The following is a 17,378-nucleotide window of genomic DNA, read 5'->3' as shown; positions in this document are numbered from 1 at the left end:
ATCAGCATGAATGGAAGGGTTTCCCCATAAGGGAATTCCCCATACCAGTGAAGTCACAGATCTAGATCAATTACAAAAATGCATATGCTAGGCCCTAGAAATACAAGGATAGATCTAATACAGACCCCACTTTAAAAGGGGGCATAGTACATAGATCTCCAATTAGTGCTACATATAGCTTATTTGTACATTGCTGTTTTCCCCCTTAGATTGTGAGCTCCTTGGGGGCAGGGACTGTCTTCTGCCTTTCTTTGAAGCGCAGTTCCTGGTACATACTATGTGCTTAATAGATACTTGTGGACTAGCTGACATAAGTAGCTGTAATGTAAGGGACAGTGTGGTCAATGGAGTGGTGTTCAGACAGAATTCTGTTGACAGTTTGAGAAGTGGGCACTTTCACCTGAGAGGGTTTCAGACCCTGGAAAACAGTGGAAGGATGGAACACCAAAGCCAAATTGTGGGCATGTTCGCTTTCCTGAGTTTATGCATTTCACCTTAAAAATCCCATCATTTAAAAATTTTGTGTGTGTTTTAACAGTGGGAATGCAAAGGGAGGCTACTTTTCTTTTTCCTTATTCACTGTAAGAGGGGGAAGAGGTTTGATTTCTTATTCTTTTCTTTCAGTCTGCTTTCAGAGTAAGACAACAAAAGCCAGTGAAAGACTGGGAAAAAAATCTGGATTTCACTGCCCCCTCTTTTCTCCTCAGTTTCCTAAGTGATGCTTTACTTTGATCTTTATCTTCTTGTCTGCAGTCTTTGTGTATTTTTTCTGGTTTTTAAAGAACAGATTTTCCATCTTCTTTTACATCACCTTGTTTTCTGGTCTGAATTTTCCATATTGTGTTTTTTTCCTTCTTCCCATCCTCTTATTTATCTGCAGGTCAAAATAGTGAGTTTTGTTGATTAGAATAGAGGAACCAACTGAGTAAAGCAGGCCTAGATAAGAGTTAAAAAATTGCTTAGATATTTTTAGCCATCCATAATTTTTACCTGTTCTCTGCTCAAGCCATCTCTATTATACCAATTCCTTCTTTACTCAACACGTGTAAGTACTATACCATTGCCCAAATACAATAACTGAAACATTACAGGTATCACTTGGAAGCACACAACACAGAAAACTTGGATATTGTCTTCAGGAATATGCACATCCTTATAAGCTACACATATGTCACCTTGGACATAAGACCTGTTGTTCAACACCCCTCCTGCTGGCTGCCACCCCAGGCCCCACTGCAGCTTTTGCTTATTATCACTTGGCAGTGACAGAAACTGAATGGAGAAGTAGAGGGAGAATAGAGGGAAGTGTCTGGCCTTCTCAGTGTTATTCACTGTAGGGGAGATAGTGTTTGCTTTGCAATTTCTGTCTTCTCCTAAAGCCAGTGAAGGCTGTGTCCATAGCTAAGAGTCTTGTTCTGATGTCTGATATGAGCTCAGTCAGTTTTTAGGTGTTGGCAAAACTCTCCTTTCTATGACTGTACTAAAAGGAAGAATTGTTAATGTTAATTGAAAATGTTAATTAGGTTCACTTTCCTTAATGATTTTTGTCTTAATACTCTTTTGGTGGGAAGTGGGGGGAAAGGGGGAGGAATGAAAGGAGTTTTCCTAATATCCTTAGATACTCTAGTACATTTTGACCAACCTGAAAAAAAAGAAGTTACTGTTTTGGGTTGGTCTATTACTTTAGTGTATCTTAGTGATTTCAAGTGAGATTAAATATTTCTGTTAGCTTTGGTCAGTTCTCAGGCATAGAATAGCTCTGGCAGAGGGAAATCAATGTAAAAAGCTTGGGTACGTACCTTCAGCATTAATATCCCAGCAACACTGTGACTAAGGAAACAGACTGGACTGGCTGTGAATATATTAGCATTGTATTGAGAATGACCTGGAGTCTCAGTTTCAGCATCATTGTTTTTAGAACAAGATGATTCCAGAAACCTGGAACTCTAGTCACCCTAATTATATTAATAAAATACAGTACAAGATGGAGAGGCATCAGAACTGTGAGATGGAAGAAAAGTTATATATAAGTTATCCACATAATGAGGGACAGCTGAAACAACTGACAGACAAGGATCAAAAACAAAGTCCTTTAAGTAGTATGGTTTCAAGTGGCAGTCTCATGGATATGATCTTAGCAGTTGTATAAGACAGTGCATTAGATAATCATGGCTAGAGTCTTTGTTGAGTATAAAGAATAAATAGGAATTTATTTGAATTTATAAACTAATAATCAGAAGTATAAGAATATTCCACTCCTAGATTAGCATAGTACATAATCTGGAGAAAAGAAACCATAGGAATCAAAGCAACTGGAATTTTTGCCAAATGTTCCCTATCCAAAAGTAGATGAAATTCGCAGAACCTCAGAGTTAAAAGTGACCTCAGAGGCATCTGATACAACCCCCTCCTGAATAAAAATGGCTTTTCCAACATTTGTTGACAAGTGGTAATCCATCTTCTGATTGAAAACCCTCAGGGACCCTACTGTCTCCTACAGTAGCTATTTCTACTTTTAAACAGTTGTAGTTGTTTTTACTTATATTGTTTCTTAATAATGCCTCACTACAACTTTCTCCAACCAATTGTAGGTAGTAGAGTAGTTAGAGGTTCAAGAATGTAGAGATGAAAAAAAAAGGTAAACTACGTAGAAGCAGAAAATTTGGGACAATGGAGTCATAACAATATTCATGAACTTAATGATTCTGTAAAGAAGCAAATATAACATGGGAATGTATTGATAGGGCAACAACATATTAAGTTTGGGAGATTCTTCCTTTATGCTTGGCATTGGTTAGAAACTTTTGTTGAAATCCTGTATTCACTGTTGAATCTGCATATTTACAGAGATGGAAAAGCCAGTGGCTGTCCAGAGAAGAACAATAGAAATAGAGAGTATTTTGTTTAGATTTTTCCTTTGCCCTCATTGTTCTCCCTTTATGGTAGTATAGTATGCTTTCTCTTAAATGATTCTTCTCCTCTCCTCACTTCAGCAGTAGAATGCAGGCTCATTGTGGGCAGGGATGGCTCCTTTTTTGTGTTTTTTATCCCCAGTACAATGCCTTACACGTAGGAGGTAAATAATAAATATTTGTTAAGGAATGGAATAGTAGTTCATAGGAAGAAAAGTTTAAAAATCTGTGATTGTTTAACCTAGCGAAAGAGGTGAGGAAAGGATGACTTAATAAGGATAACTACAGGGATTTGTTAAGAGCATAAAACAGATAGATTTAGTATGCTGCATACTAAGAGCAATACAACTAGGCCGTTAGACCATTTGGGGATTCATGGACCTCATCCAGAAAGTCCTCCTTTATTTCTTCATGTGTCTCTTTAAGAAATAAAAGAAAGCATTCTATAATTTGTTCATCCAGCAGACGTTTGGTAAACACCTAGAGTGTGTAGGACACAGTGCTAGGTACTCGGGATATAAAAATAAATGCTGCAAGGCATAGGCTTATGCCTTGAAAGATTTTTGACTCTCTTGGTGATGAATTAGTGGAACAAATTGCTGTTTTGTTAATGTTGCTCTGTAAAATTAGAATTGATAATCATTTATCTTAGATATGTACAACTGCATAAGGTAAGAGATGGAACCAGATAACATCTTGAAATCCTTTTGTAACCTATGAGAATTTGCATTATTGAGATGGCTTTAGTTTACTGGATGGAGCGCTAGACCTGGAGTCAGGAAGACCTGGATTCAAATTCGGCCTGAATAAACCACCTAACCTCTGTTTACCTCAGTTTCTGCATTGGAAAAATGGGAATAATAATAGCACTTATCTTCCAGTATTATTGTTGAGGTTAAATGAGATAATAATTGTAATGTGCTTATTAATTAGCACAATGCCTGGCATATCATAAGTTGTATGTAAATATTATTTATTATTATTATTTATTATGTTCATCCTTAGGAGATTCAGCTAACATTCTAGGAACTCTATGGGAGTTATGAAATAAAATGGTATATTTAAAATTATAGAGTAATAGTAATCAGTGTATTTTGTTGGAATTTGATAGACACATACAAATAAATTTGAGAGCCCTTTGGAAAGGTTCCATTTCTGTTGTTGCAAAAATAACTAAGAAGATGTATCTATTCAGCATAGTCAGTTATTCAGGAAATCTTTTACAGTAAGACTAAATAAATTGAACAAGTTAAAGCCATTTTGAAGCTACTAATATTATTAATCAGGGGACTTTTAAATTAATTAATCCTTAAGTGCATTTAGTAAAAGGTGGACCCCTCCCCAAACAATGAAACCTGCAGCAGTGAGTGTACATATATATGCCATTCAAAATAGTTTTTTGGAAAATGGAGCACAGTGGAAACAAGCTAAGAGGATGTGTATTATACTTTCCCCTCACAAGTTTTAGAGCCCTTGATTTTTTGAAAATGGAGCATGAAGTAGCTGATCCTAAAGACCCTGTGAGTAAATCCATTTTACATGAAGTTCTTCCCAAGTATACATTTTAGGAAGATGAGAATAATACATTAGACTGTGCATCTAATCTATATATTCAATGCCTTCCACATACAAGTATGTAAATTGACCTAGTACTTTAAATAGCACCCTATCCTTAAACTCGGCCAAAGGGTAGGGGACAGTTTCTCAAAAAAAAAAAATACTGTGTTCTAAGTATGATTCCAGTTTTGAATATCTAAAGTGCTTCTGGTGAGGAGTTATAACTCTCAATTGCCTGTAGGAAAACTATAGTTTGATCTTTTTTCAGTTCTGTGGGGTGTGGGAAAACCATACCACAGTATTTGTGGATATATCACAGAGAAGGCAAGGGCACTGAACAATGCCTGCAGATGAGCTGTTACTTGGCCCTCAAGTGCAGCAGCCAGGAAATTTACAAGGCTGCATTCAAATCTCCTGATCCAATTGAATGAAAGAACAAAAAAGAAATGGGTTGGCCTGAGAGGCTGCCAGGTCAGTAGTGGAACCCATAGCTTTGTTGATATTTGACATAGTCAAAAGTAGAATGATGTTCATTTAGAAACTGAGGAGACATGATTCATCATAGGATATTTTTTTCTGAATTCAATAGATTACTTAAGTCATTCCTTCCCTCTCCCCCACAAAACCATATCAAAAGTAAAATTATATGAGTAGATACTACCACAACTGATAGAATAGAACTGTTCATAGAATAACAGCAAGACATAGCCAGCAAGCAAGCAGCTCCTGATGGCTATTGCAAATTATCTTTTTAATTTTCTGAGATCTCTGTCAAAATATTTAGTTTAAAAAGCATACTAATCTGAGATGAAACGAACACTCAGTCAAACTGATTTGAAAACTACATCCAGGCAACCAGTAATCAAACCTTACCTCAAATTGCCATTGTTTTGTCTCTTCATGCAAAGTCATATTGCTGGATAAGTTTTTCATTTGATACCATAAGAACAACCTTTTCTAGACTTGAATTTTGTTTCTTCTTGTAGGTTGATGAGGTAATGCTCACCCTGAAACAAGCCTTCAGCACAGCAGCTGCCCTTCAGAGTGCCAAAACCCAGATTAAGTTGTGTGAGGCCTGTCCAATGCACTCTTTGCACAAACTCTGTGAAAGAATTGAAGGTATGTATTGACTTGACCTCCACAAAATAAGTTTGAATTTTGCCTGGCACACAGGAGTTGCTTAATAAGTACATGTTGCCTTGACTTGTATTTGCTAAACAAGGAAAAAAAGTTTCTACTTTTATTAAATGACTCTTTGTTTCTGACTGAAGCATATGTTGTATTCCCTGGATATTCAGGTTGAAGAGATAGAAATGATCAAATATTTGTTGAAGGGAAGGAAAACAAAAATCTCATCTCATATAATGTTACTATTGGTCAGTGATTCCTTTTTTGTTATTGATGTATTTATTTTTCTGAATAAAAATTCAGAACTTTTATGAATGACTGATAAAGCATTCACTAGGGGAGAAAACATGGCCAAGTTTTCAGGAAGAGAAAGTTAAAAAGTGATGTTATGAAAACTCAGTAGCTCATATTGGTATAGAATAAGCTTTAGTTTTTGAAAAAGATTCTGTTCTTATCTCATGGAACTTTGAATATGATGACATTTCTTAAATGCATTTAGTGATTGAGGCTTGATTCCTGGAATAAGTTAAGAACCATTCACATCTGAATTACCTGAAATTTCATGAGGTCATGGTCTCACAGACTATATTCCCTAATCATTTGTCAATTTGGGCTGCTGTTTAGGGGAAGGAAATAAAATTCTAAAGGTAAAACATTGTTAACACAAAAAATTGATTATCCTATTTGAGACACTCTGGAGTCTATGGTAATCTCACTGCTAAATGCAGTATATTTCTCTCTGCCCTTCTCTGTCCTGCCCCATCGCTCCACTAAACTCTCATTAATTGGATTCACAAAAACAGCCATAAGGGGAAGGGGGGCAGTTAGTTCCATAAAAATAGTTCATTCAATCAGTGAGTGACTTGATAAACAATCCTCCAATAAGATTTTGTGACTTGGTGAATAGAGTTTGGTTAAAATGTATTTAATGATCTTATTGAAAAATGAGGTTGAGGGCGGAGCCAAGATGGTAGAGTAAAGGCAGGAATTTGCCCGAGTTCTCCACTAAACCCTTCCAAATACCTTTAAATAACGACTTTAAGCAAATTCTAGTGTAGTAGAACTCACAAAAGATGGAGTGAAACAGTTTTCCAGCCCAAGACAACTTGGAAGGTTAGCAGGAAAAGTCGGTTGCACCAGGGTGAGAGAAAAGGGCAGTCCAGCGCAGGCTGGGCTAGCGCAGACCTGGCCCTAGCAGTCCAGGAGTAGGCCTAGGGTGACTGAATCAGTGGCAGCATTGGTGGTTTCCAAAGACACCAAAGACATCCTAGAAGGTCAGCAGGAAAGGTCTGTGACACTGGAGTGAGAGTGGAGCAGGGCGACACTGACCCTAGCAAATCAGAAGCAGGTCTTGGGAGCCACTGAATCAACAATGGCAGCAGCTGCTTCCATAGTTCTCAGCCCACAGATGATGAGGGTGGGTCAAACACCTGGTCAAAAGGAGATTACAAGGATCTCTTTGCAGTGAAGCAGGACTCTGGTGCTTTGCCCATACCCAGATCTGAGTGGCAGATTTGGGTGTCATTCTCAGGATGAGGAGCACTAAGCACACTAGAGCTTGTGGCCACAGTGGAGTGGGGACCTTCCTTCACAGTTCTAGGGCAGAAAAGAGTGCTTGGGCCACTTAAAGTCCAGAACACAAGCCAGAAGAGTGGCAAACACCTCTCTTTAGGTCTTGCCACCTTGGAAGAACCAAAAACTGACAGGTCCGTAGAAGTATCTCTGAAAACAGCTGCCCCAAACCCCTGAAGCTTGGGACAGTGCACTCTCCACCCTGAAAGAAGAGCCCCACTTTAGCAAAGAGTTAAAGTCAAATAATAGGCTGGGAAAATGAGCAAACAGAATAAAAGTTACTCTGCTGACAAGGAAGATTAAAACGCACACTGTTTTGACACAAAGTCAAAGCTCCTACATCCAGAGCCTCCAAAAATATATGAATTGGTCTCAGGCCATGGAAGAACTCAAAACAGATTTTGAAAATCAAGTAAGAGAAGCAGAGAAAAAATTGGGAGGGGAAATGAGAGTGATGCAAATATTGAAAAACAAGTCAGTAGTTTGGTAAAGGAGACCCAAAAAGTTACTGAAGAAAATGACACCTTAAAAAACAGGTTAAAAATTGTTTAAAAAAAAGGTATAAAAAGCCAATGAGGAGAATGCCTTAAAAATCAGAATTGGCCAAATGGAAAAGGAGATGCAAAAGCTTATTGAAGAAAATAATTCCTTAAAAATTATAATGGACCAAATGGAAGTCAATGACTTTGAGAAATCAAGAAACAATAAAAGAAAACCAAAAGAATGAAAAATAGAAGACAGTGTGAAATATCTCTTTGGAAAAACAACTGACCTGGAAAACAGATCCAGGAGAGAGATAATTTAAAAATTATTGATCTACCTGAAAGCCATAATCAAAAAAAGAGCCTAAACATCATCTTTCAAGAAATTATAAAGAAAAACTGCCCCGATATTCTGGAACCAGAGGGTAAAATAGAAATTTGAAGTATCCTCTGATTACTTCCTGAAAGAGATCCCAAAATAAAAACTCTAAGGAATATTATAGCCAAATTCCGGAGCTCGTAGGTCAAGGAGAAAATATTGCAAGGTGCCAGAAAGAAAAATGAGGTTGAGTGGAATGATCTTATAAGGGGTATATTTAGAATTATCTTAAAAAATGTAGGCTTTTGTTGCCATGGAGACACCTCCCAATGTCCATCAGCTAGTGATATGTTGAAAATGGAACTATGGGATGGTTTTCAGAGCATTCTAGGGTAACAGTATCAGAAGGAGGATAGGAAGAAAGGAGATTCACAGCCCATGAAGTGCCAGCCATCTCGATGAAATATGGGGGAGAGGTTGGTCACCTTCTCATTCCCTTTTTCTCTTAGTGAGACAATATGAACTGCTGAGTGAAAGTTACTAATGTCAGTATAGGTATTTTCTCTGCTGTTAAGGATAATTGGCAAAGGATAATTTGGAAAAATATTCCAAATGTGACTTAGAGATATTACCCATCTCTCTTGCCTTTCTTGTAGCTAGGTGGCACATCAGAGCACTAGGCCTGATGTCAACCTCAAGTATACCTACTAACTAACTTACTCCTAACTACTTTACTAATCTACTTACTGACGCAGTCAAGTTGTTTAATCTCAGTTTGCCTCAGTTTCCTCACTGTAGAATAAGAATAATAATAGCACTTCCCAGGGTTGTTGCGAGGATCAAATGAAATAATATTTGTTAAACACTTTGCACAGTGCCTTGCACTTAATAAATCCCAGTCTTTCCTGTCCTTCCTTCAATTTTCCTTTTCCCCTTCTTCCTCCCTTCATCCCTTTCTTCACTCCCTTTTATATAAATGAAATTAGTAACCACTGACTCTGTCTGCATAATCTGTTTGCTAGCATTGTTGATAGAGATTGGTGATACTGATCAGTCTGGAAAAAGGGGGAAACACATCTATTCTCTAGCAAAAGGCATTTGGAAGGGCTCCTAAGAAGTTATTTCTCCCTTGGGACGTCACAAACCTTTTTCATCACTTTGTGATCATATTTATTAGCCAGATTGAAGCAGATTTACAGGAGATGGTACAAACAGAGAATACAACCTGAAACAACTTTAAAAATGCCTAGAGTAGAAAAGATAAACAACTGGAGGCAGAAATGAGCTACCTCAGGACAAGGGGCAGAGATGAGGTTTCCATCCCATGAATCTCCTTTTAGATTCTTGTGTCAGTGTGTATCTTGTTGCTTCCTATGCTGGGAGCAATATCCTAAATGCTTTTCCCTCATATGGAGTTTTCCTTAAAAGGCATTGAAACCAATCCTAGAGAATTCATTGGTTTGGGGACCTAAAGGCTCAAGCATTTGACGTCACTTCCTTGTCACCTCAGTAGACACAAACATGCCCCAATTACTCTAGGATGCTTGGCTGGTTGATCATGATAAATAGCTCAGAAGTAGCAGGTCTGTGATTGACTGAATCAGTGTTTGGTGTTCTCACTGCCCATCTTTGCTGAATGGCCTTCCTTTGCTCTGGCATTGTCAGTCTTTTCGCGTCTCATTTCATTCCAACATCAGGACTAAACTACCACTAACCTGACCTGAGGCAGGCACATCCCAGAACATTCCTGTATCCCTACTTCCATTTTAAGCAGTTTATTCCATCAGGAGGATATTTGCAGAGAGAAGGACTTGCTCTAGCCCTTTTCACTCATTGTCATCCTATTTATACCACTACACTGGGATTTTGTTGCATGTGTACCTATAATCCTACTGCAAATATTTATTATGGTACTTTGAATATTATGGTAACGTAAAACTGGGCCAAAGAATCAAAGGTAGTGTTTTTGTTTTTAAAAATGGCACAGAGGAGGCCTCAGCATGTTTGTAGGCAGAGGAAGTAGACAGTAGAGGGAATAATTGACGAGGAGGGCAAAAGAGGGGTAATCAGTAGAGCAGGATCCTAGAACACCCAGGAGGAGTTGAGTCCTCCAGTATGTTCAAGGAGGAAGAACACTCCAGCGCGTCAGGGATTCGGGATTATTGTGACTGAGAGGAGAAAACAGACAGGTTGTTTTCTGCTTGGTGGGAAGGAGAATGAGTGTTTTAGGGACATCAAGAACCAGCCAGAGGGCAAGTATATGTAGCTTTGAGGTGACTGGAAGCCAACATGGTCACTGAATCCAAGAGCATGGAAGCAGGAGGATTAGTGGTTGGGTTGAATGGCATAGAGTGATAGTTTAGGGATGGCCTTTGAGGTTATTTCATCGAACTCATTTTCTAGGTGAGGAAACTGAGGCTCAGAGAGAGTAAATGATTTGTCCAGGGTCACAAGAGTAATAAGTGACAGAGAATAATATGTGTGAGCAGGTGAATGTCGAGTTTGTTAGACTCCTTCGTGCTGGATTTTTAGAGCTGGTATCAGAGTACAGGGAATGTCTGTGATGGGAACTGACAGCTGGATATTTTAACCTGTGGTGGTGAATTTGCAGGGTACAGTGACTAGAGACTGAGAGCCCATGGTGTCACAGGGCTTGATTTCATATGCTGGGGCATGACCTCTAAGTTTCTTCCAATTTTAAATCTATGAACCTTTGAAATGTTAATAATAAATGACATTAATTAAGTCTGCTGAAGATGAGTTTATAGCCACATACAAAGTCACTTACAAAAAGCATTCATTTTATCCACTTGGAAGTTAAGATCATAACCTTGTTACTAGTAACTTCATAAAATGTATAACCAGTATGGAACAAATAAAGAGAATTGTAGTATTTGGTGAAACTTAGCTCAATCAAGGGAACAGCTGAATTTGCCTTCACTGTCCTGGAGAATGCCAGTTGTGGGAGGACTGCATTGGGTAATCTCATGCATTGACTGTCTCATCATGCTTTGGTGGTGCCTTCTCAAAAGCCATTTCAGAAGAGCACAAATTCTTGCAGGTTTTACCAGATTCCTGGCTTAGTTGAGACTTAAAATAAGTGAGAAAGTGAATGAGAGAGCCTGGCTACCCCAAAATAAGTTCATACTACCAGGGCTGGACAGCTACTACATCTTAGAGTATTGAAAAAGAGTTCCTGTCTGTTATCTTTGTATAGTCCTATAGATGAGGAGAGATGATTCAAGACTGAAGACAGGAAGACAGGCAGATGACCCAGTCCCCTCACCTCCCCCCCCGCCAAATATTAAAAAACAAAAAATGGAAGAGTGTGGAATCTTCAGACTATAAACTGGTGTACTTGACTCTGGTTCTTGGCAAACTTTTAGAATATGTCACAACATAGATGGTTTGTTAACATTTGGAAAGTGAAATAGTGATCAATAAGATCCAGGAAGGACTCATCAAGAACAGATTATTCCAGATAACCCCATTTCTGGATTTTAGTGAGATATTTGATAGTTTTTCACAATATATTTATGGATGAGGTAGATCAATATCAGCTAGTCAGTATTATTTATCGTTAAGTGGATTTAGGATTGGTTGGATGACCGGGTATATAAAACATGTTGATTAATGATTTGATGTTTTCCTTGAGTAAGAGCTCCAATTGGAGTACTCCTGAGAGATATGTGTCTAGTCTGGTGCTGTTCACTGTTTTCCTTAGTGACCCAGATAAAGGCATAGCTAGAAGATTTATCTAACTTATTGAGAAGGTGATCTACTGTTTTGAACACATAGCTATGAAGATGGGCAGTAGTAAATTATGTGGAATTAAATTTGTTCTATGATATATTTCATATTTCTTCTGATTTTTTTAGGCCTTTATCCACCAAGAGCCAAACTTGTAATACAGAGACATCTCTCATCATTGACAGATAATGAACAGGCTGACATTTTTGAACGTGTTCAGGTAACAAGATCCAAAAAATGTAAAAGTTGGAGATATGTAATAGTAAGTGACAGGACCTGACCTTGTGTTTTTAAGATTATTTTGCTCTTGCTCTTCTAAATAAAGTTACAGATATTTGAATCATGTTCTTATTACATAATAGGTCATATATAAAGTCTCAACATTGATTTTATTGTTAAAAATAACTAATATTTTAGTTGCTTAGTATTATTGATATTTCCTTTTCCAGATAAGTTAGGAGTAAGAATAACTAAAATAATAGAAGCTACATTGCTAAAAATTTCTTTTGTCTCATTCTGTTCTTTTCATCAGAAAATGAAGCCAACAAATGACCAAGAAGAAAATGAACTTGTAATTTTGCATTTGAGGCAATTGTGTGAAACTAAACAAAAGACTCATGTTCATATTGGAGAAACTCAATCGGTAAATTTTTTTTCTGTTTGTCGATCTGTGCCTATATAAGTTCATCATTGTAATAATAAGGGGTCTTTTGAAAATTGCTCAGATTTAGCCAAAATAGCAGAAGAGATGAACAAAAATTTTCCTTGTCTTAAATTCTAGTATTCCTTTGAACTCAAATCCTGGAAATTATATATGTATATATGTGTGTGTGTCTATTTGTACATATTCTTTCAGGTTTTGTAGAGAAATTACTAATTGCACTAGAAATATGATTTTGAAGGGCACTGTCTGATTAAAAAAAGATGAAGATATTTCTGGAATGTAATTGGTAGATCATATACGTGTATAATTAATAAAGGACACGAGCTATTAGGTATATTATTTTGTTATCATTTTCTTATTAGAGACTATACAGGATAGTGATGAGATCACTGATCTGGAGTCATGAGACATAGGATTAAGCCCTTTGTCTGCCTTTTAGTAACTTTGTAAGCTTAAGCAAGTCCCTTAACTCATTGAGGTTTCTTTTTCTTATCTGTAAAATTATACTACCTACCTTACAAAATTTTGTGGTGAAGAAATTGTTTCGAAAATTGTCATGCAGGTACAAATGTGAACTCTGAGTAATGTCATTTGAACAAACAATAGGACCTGGAAAGGTAAACCAGCAGAATAGGATGTAGGGACCTTGTCCTACATTTATGAAAACTCCTGCCACCGACTGAATCACAACCATTTTAGCTGTACTCATTCAGGTGGAAAGTGACATCAGCCACAATATACTCTTTAAACAAAATGATGTTACAGATAACATGTAAAATAAACACAGATGCTGTTTCTTATTTTGCAATATAAAGATAGATTCATAAGTTAATTTATTAATTCATAAATATAGTGTTTTTGTGCTGAAGGGACATGGGAAAGAAGATAAGCTGGGATTAGCAGAATTCGTCATCTTTGTGCCCAAAGTAGCTTTCTCTCTTGACATTTTTATTTCTGTCTGATATCATCAGTATTATAGTAACCTAGGTTCAAAATTTTGGAGTCATTTATGCTTCCTACTCTCCTAGTCAGTCAACAGGTCCTATTTCTTCTATCATATTTCTCTTCCTTTTCATTTTCATTGTTGTCAGTCTAGCTGAGGCCCTTATGACTTTGTATTTTCTCTGGATGTCCCCCATGCCTGTAATGCTATCTTTCCTCATCTCTATAAAGAGTCTTTTCCAATTCTAGTGCCTTCCCTCCGTTGAATATTTCCTTTTTATTCTGTATGTAGCTTGTTTGTACATATTTATTTGCTTGTTGTCCCCTCCATTAGATTTCTTTGTATCCCCAGTGCCTATTGTCGTTGTTATTCAGTCATTCAGTCATGTCTGCCTCTTTGTGACCTGCATGGACCATAGCATGTCAGCCCAATCTCTACTTCATTTCCCAAAGTCTGTTGAAGTTCATATTCATTGTTTCCATGACAGTGTCTATCCATCTTATCCTCTGCCATCATTTTCTCCTTTTGCCTTAAATCTTTCCCAACATAAGGGTTTTTTCTCAATGAGTCCTGTCTTCTCATTATGTAGTCAAAGTATTTAAGCTTTCAGCTCCAGTATTTGACCTTCCAGTGAATAGTCTGACTTAATTTTTTCAAGTATTGATGGATTTGATCTCTTTGTTGTGACTTTCAGAAGTCTTCTGTAGCACCACATTTAAAATCCGTTGATCTGCTGTGCTCAACTTTCTTTGTAGTTCAACTTTCATAGTCATACATTGCTACTGGAAAAAAGGAACTATAGTTCTGACTATACAGACATTTGTTAGCAAGGTGACGTCTCTGCTTTTTAGTATGATGTCCAGATTTGCTGTAGCTTTACTTCTAAGGAGCATTTAATTTCATGGTTGCAGTTGCTGTCTGCAGTGATCTTTGAGCCCAAGAATGTAAAATCTGACACTGCTTTAATTTCTGCCCCTTCTATTTGTCAAGAAGTGATGGCACCAGTTGCCAAGATATTAGGTTTTTTTTTTTTTTAATGAGCGATCGGGGTTAAGTAACTTGCTCAAGGTTACACAGCCAGTTATTTCTGGGTGTGGTGCTAAGTGTCGGAGCCTGGATTTGATCCCCAGGTCATCTCGACACTAGAGCTGGTGCTCTTACTCGCTGAGCCACCTGGCTACCCCAAAGATATTAGTTTTTTGATGTTAAGCTTCAAGCTAACTTTAACACTGTCCTCTTTCACCATCAATAAAAGGCTTCAAAATTCTTCTTTATTTGCTGCCATCTTCATGGTGTCTTCTGCATATCTGACATTGTCGATATTTCTCCCAGCAACTTTAATTCCAGGTTTTTATTTCTTTAGCCTGGAATTTCACATGATGTACTTTGCATATGAAACTATATAAATAAGGTGACAATATACAGCTTTGTTGTACTCCTTTTCCAAGTCTTAAGCCAGTCCATCTGGAAAACTCAGTGGTGTCCACTAGATTGGAAAAGATCAATTTATTTCTCATTCTTAAGGTCAAGGGATGTTCAAATTACCGAACAATTGTGCTTACATCAAATGCCAGCAAAGTTATGCTGAAAATTCTGTAAGCTAGGCTTCAGCATTATGTAAACCAAGAATTACCAAAAGAGCAGGCTGGTTTTTGAAGAGGCAGATAAACTAGAGAACAAATTGCCAATATTTTTTGTATTATGGAGAACGCAAGGGAGTTCCAGAAAAAAAAATCTACTTCTGCTTCATTGACTATATTTAAGCTTTTGATTATGTGGATCACAGCAAAAATATGGCAAGTCCTCAAAGAGATAGGAATACCAGATATGGGTCAAGAAGTGAAAAAACAAACAAGTATGGAACAACTGATTCACTTAAGATTGGAAAAGGGGTACTTAGCATAGTGTCTAGCATATAGTAGGTCCTTAATAAATGTTTATTGACTGACTGATTTATATATGGATCCTTACAGTAACCACCTTAACTGATCTTCCTTATTCATCTCCTCTCCCCGCCATTCTATCCTGAACAGTGTCATAAAATGAATCTTTCCAAAGCATTCCTTTCATAATATAATTCCCTGACACATAAACTTTCAGAGGTTCTTTATCAGTCACAGGATAACACCCAAAGTCCATTCACTTGGCACTTGAGGTTTTCTATTGTCTGACCTTCTCTTGTCTTGTCTTTACTTTTCTGTGTGATCGTCCTTCTGGCAGACTGGCTTCTTCTCTGTACTTTGGATATACTTTGCACATTCTCTCCTTTCATGTTGTAGTTTAGATCATCTCTTCTGTCTTGAATACCCTTCAGTGTTTTTTCTCACTCCTTGAATTCTAGACATCTTTCCAACACCCCTTTAATTTCCTTGTTTTCCATGCATGCTTTTCTGACTTACCCTGTTTGAGTTATAGTTTTTGACAGCAAGAATTATTTCGCTTCTGTTGTATCTCCACTGCTTAGCAGAGTGTGCGGCACATAGTGGGTGCTTAACAAAGTCTGTTGGTTGATGATTGCTTATGCTAGAGGTGTCAAGCTTACAGCTAACAGTTTTCTGCTTCAGTATGTGGCCTGCAGGGATATGTTTCACTAGAGTTTGACACCACTGGTCTGTATCACTCATTTTACCTTTTTATCTATATATCACAGCTCCCCAATCAAACTATACATTCCTTTCAGTGGAGGGATCATGCTTTATATCTCTTGTATCAGTTACATCACAGTCAGTCCTCAACTTTCAGGGAGGTAATATTCTCAGAAAATGATGTCAAAGTAAAAAATACAAATGTTGATACATCAAATCTTTGGGTGTTAAGTTTACATGACTACTAAAAGTTGTGATATTTTGCTAGAGATGGCTAAAAATACACTTTTGTACATATGATTCCTTAAAATAAAACATTAGTTCTGATAATATGTATTTTTCCTAACACAGTAATCACGGAAAAAAAACCATAAAATACAGGGTAGAGCAGGGGCAGTGCTAGATGGGGCGGGGTGGGAGGGGAAGGGGGCAGGAGGGTCTGGGAGAGTGAGGTCAGAAGAACCTGGAGGGGAAAAAGAGAAAAGAGTAACCTCTCATCTCTAATCTCCCTTTTGGCTCTATGGTTGAACTGTTCTCCATAAAAAACACATGCCTTGGGGTGAGTCCCCAGCCCCCAGTCTCAGAAGTCTGGCTGGCTTTTCTCTCAGTCCCACACTGGGAGCAGCATGGGCAGAAGGGGGAGGCTGGACATTCGGCTGCCCTAGTATGGGTGATAGGGCAGGGTGACCACTGTCTCATTTACCCATTTTTTCAGTTCTGACATTGTGCACTTGAAAGGTTACTTTAGTACTTCCAAAAGAAGATCCACAAAGACTTTTATGAATAATTTTCTTCTTTTTGTGGACATAAACTTGCACTCATTGTACCTCTCTTTTTTTTCTTTCCTACCTATAGCTGGAAATGTGTGTGCTTATCAACATGAAAGTGAAAATGAAGTTAGTAATAAAATCACATGAATGCTTAAAGTTACAAAAATTAAAGGCAGGACTATTGAGGATTGACTGAATCTCGCACATAGCTAGTATTCTATTGTAGTATAGATAGAGGTAGACCTTAAAGGTCGTAGTGTCCAATCCTTTCTTTTTACGTGTGAGGAAACTGAGGCATTAAGTGTACTATCTTCATTTTAAAGAGTTTACAGATTAGGAAGCCTAGGCACAGAAAGGTTAAGGAACTTGCCAACATATAAGTTAATTAACTGAGTGCTTTCAATGTACCTGTCCAGGAATCTTTAGAAATAGAATATAGCTCTACTTATTCTTCTACTGGTACTTTGTCCATTGGAACGTCTTGCTGTTGTTTTCCTCAGTCTGCTTTGTAGTAAACCTTGCTGCATGTAAAAAAGACAGATTGTAGTGGTAATCAAAACCATATCTGTGACTCTCATCCTATCAAACTTAATCACTTCCCATTACCTTTAGAAGACTTGAACTTTTTATCTTAATGCCTTCTTTATGTTTGCTCCTAACATCTGAAGCTGTGTTCTCTATATGCCCCTTGCGCAC

At 37.6% G+C, this 17,378-nt stretch overlaps 1 protein-coding gene and 1 long non-coding RNA gene across 4 annotated transcripts in view; one reads left to right on the top strand and one right to left on the bottom strand.

Annotated features, from left to right (window-relative positions):
• Positions 1–17,378, top strand: part of TBC1D4 (TBC1 domain family member 4) — a 222,076-nt gene that overhangs the window by 137,919 nt on the left and 66,779 nt on the right. For all 3 annotated transcript variants that reach the window (XM_069066800.1, XM_069066798.1, XM_069066799.1), the window contains exons 5-7: positions 5,456–5,588; positions 11,849–11,940; positions 12,253–12,363. In XM_069066800.1, coding sequence (XP_068922901.1) covers positions 5,456–5,588; positions 11,849–11,940; positions 12,253–12,363 — 336 coding nt within the window. The remainder of the gene's footprint in view (positions 1–5,455; positions 5,589–11,848; positions 11,941–12,252; positions 12,364–17,378) is intronic.
• LOC138145162 (uncharacterized) lies at positions 456–5,480 on the bottom strand. The gene is made up of 2 exons (XR_011164131.1): positions 5,343–5,480; positions 456–874 (listed from the first exon to the last, which is right to left on the bottom strand). It is a non-coding gene; the product is annotated as an uncharacterized lncRNA (long non-coding RNA).

Source organism: Petaurus breviceps, unplaced genomic scaffold, assembly GCF_028583685.1.
Source record: "Petaurus breviceps papuanus isolate PSGF00001 unplaced genomic scaffold, PetGlider_PUasm1.0 90730, whole genome shotgun sequence".
NCBI classification, from domain to species: Eukaryota; Metazoa; Chordata; class Mammalia; order Diprotodontia; family Petauridae; genus Petaurus; species Petaurus breviceps.
This window is presented reverse-complemented; position numbering and strand designations above follow the sequence as displayed.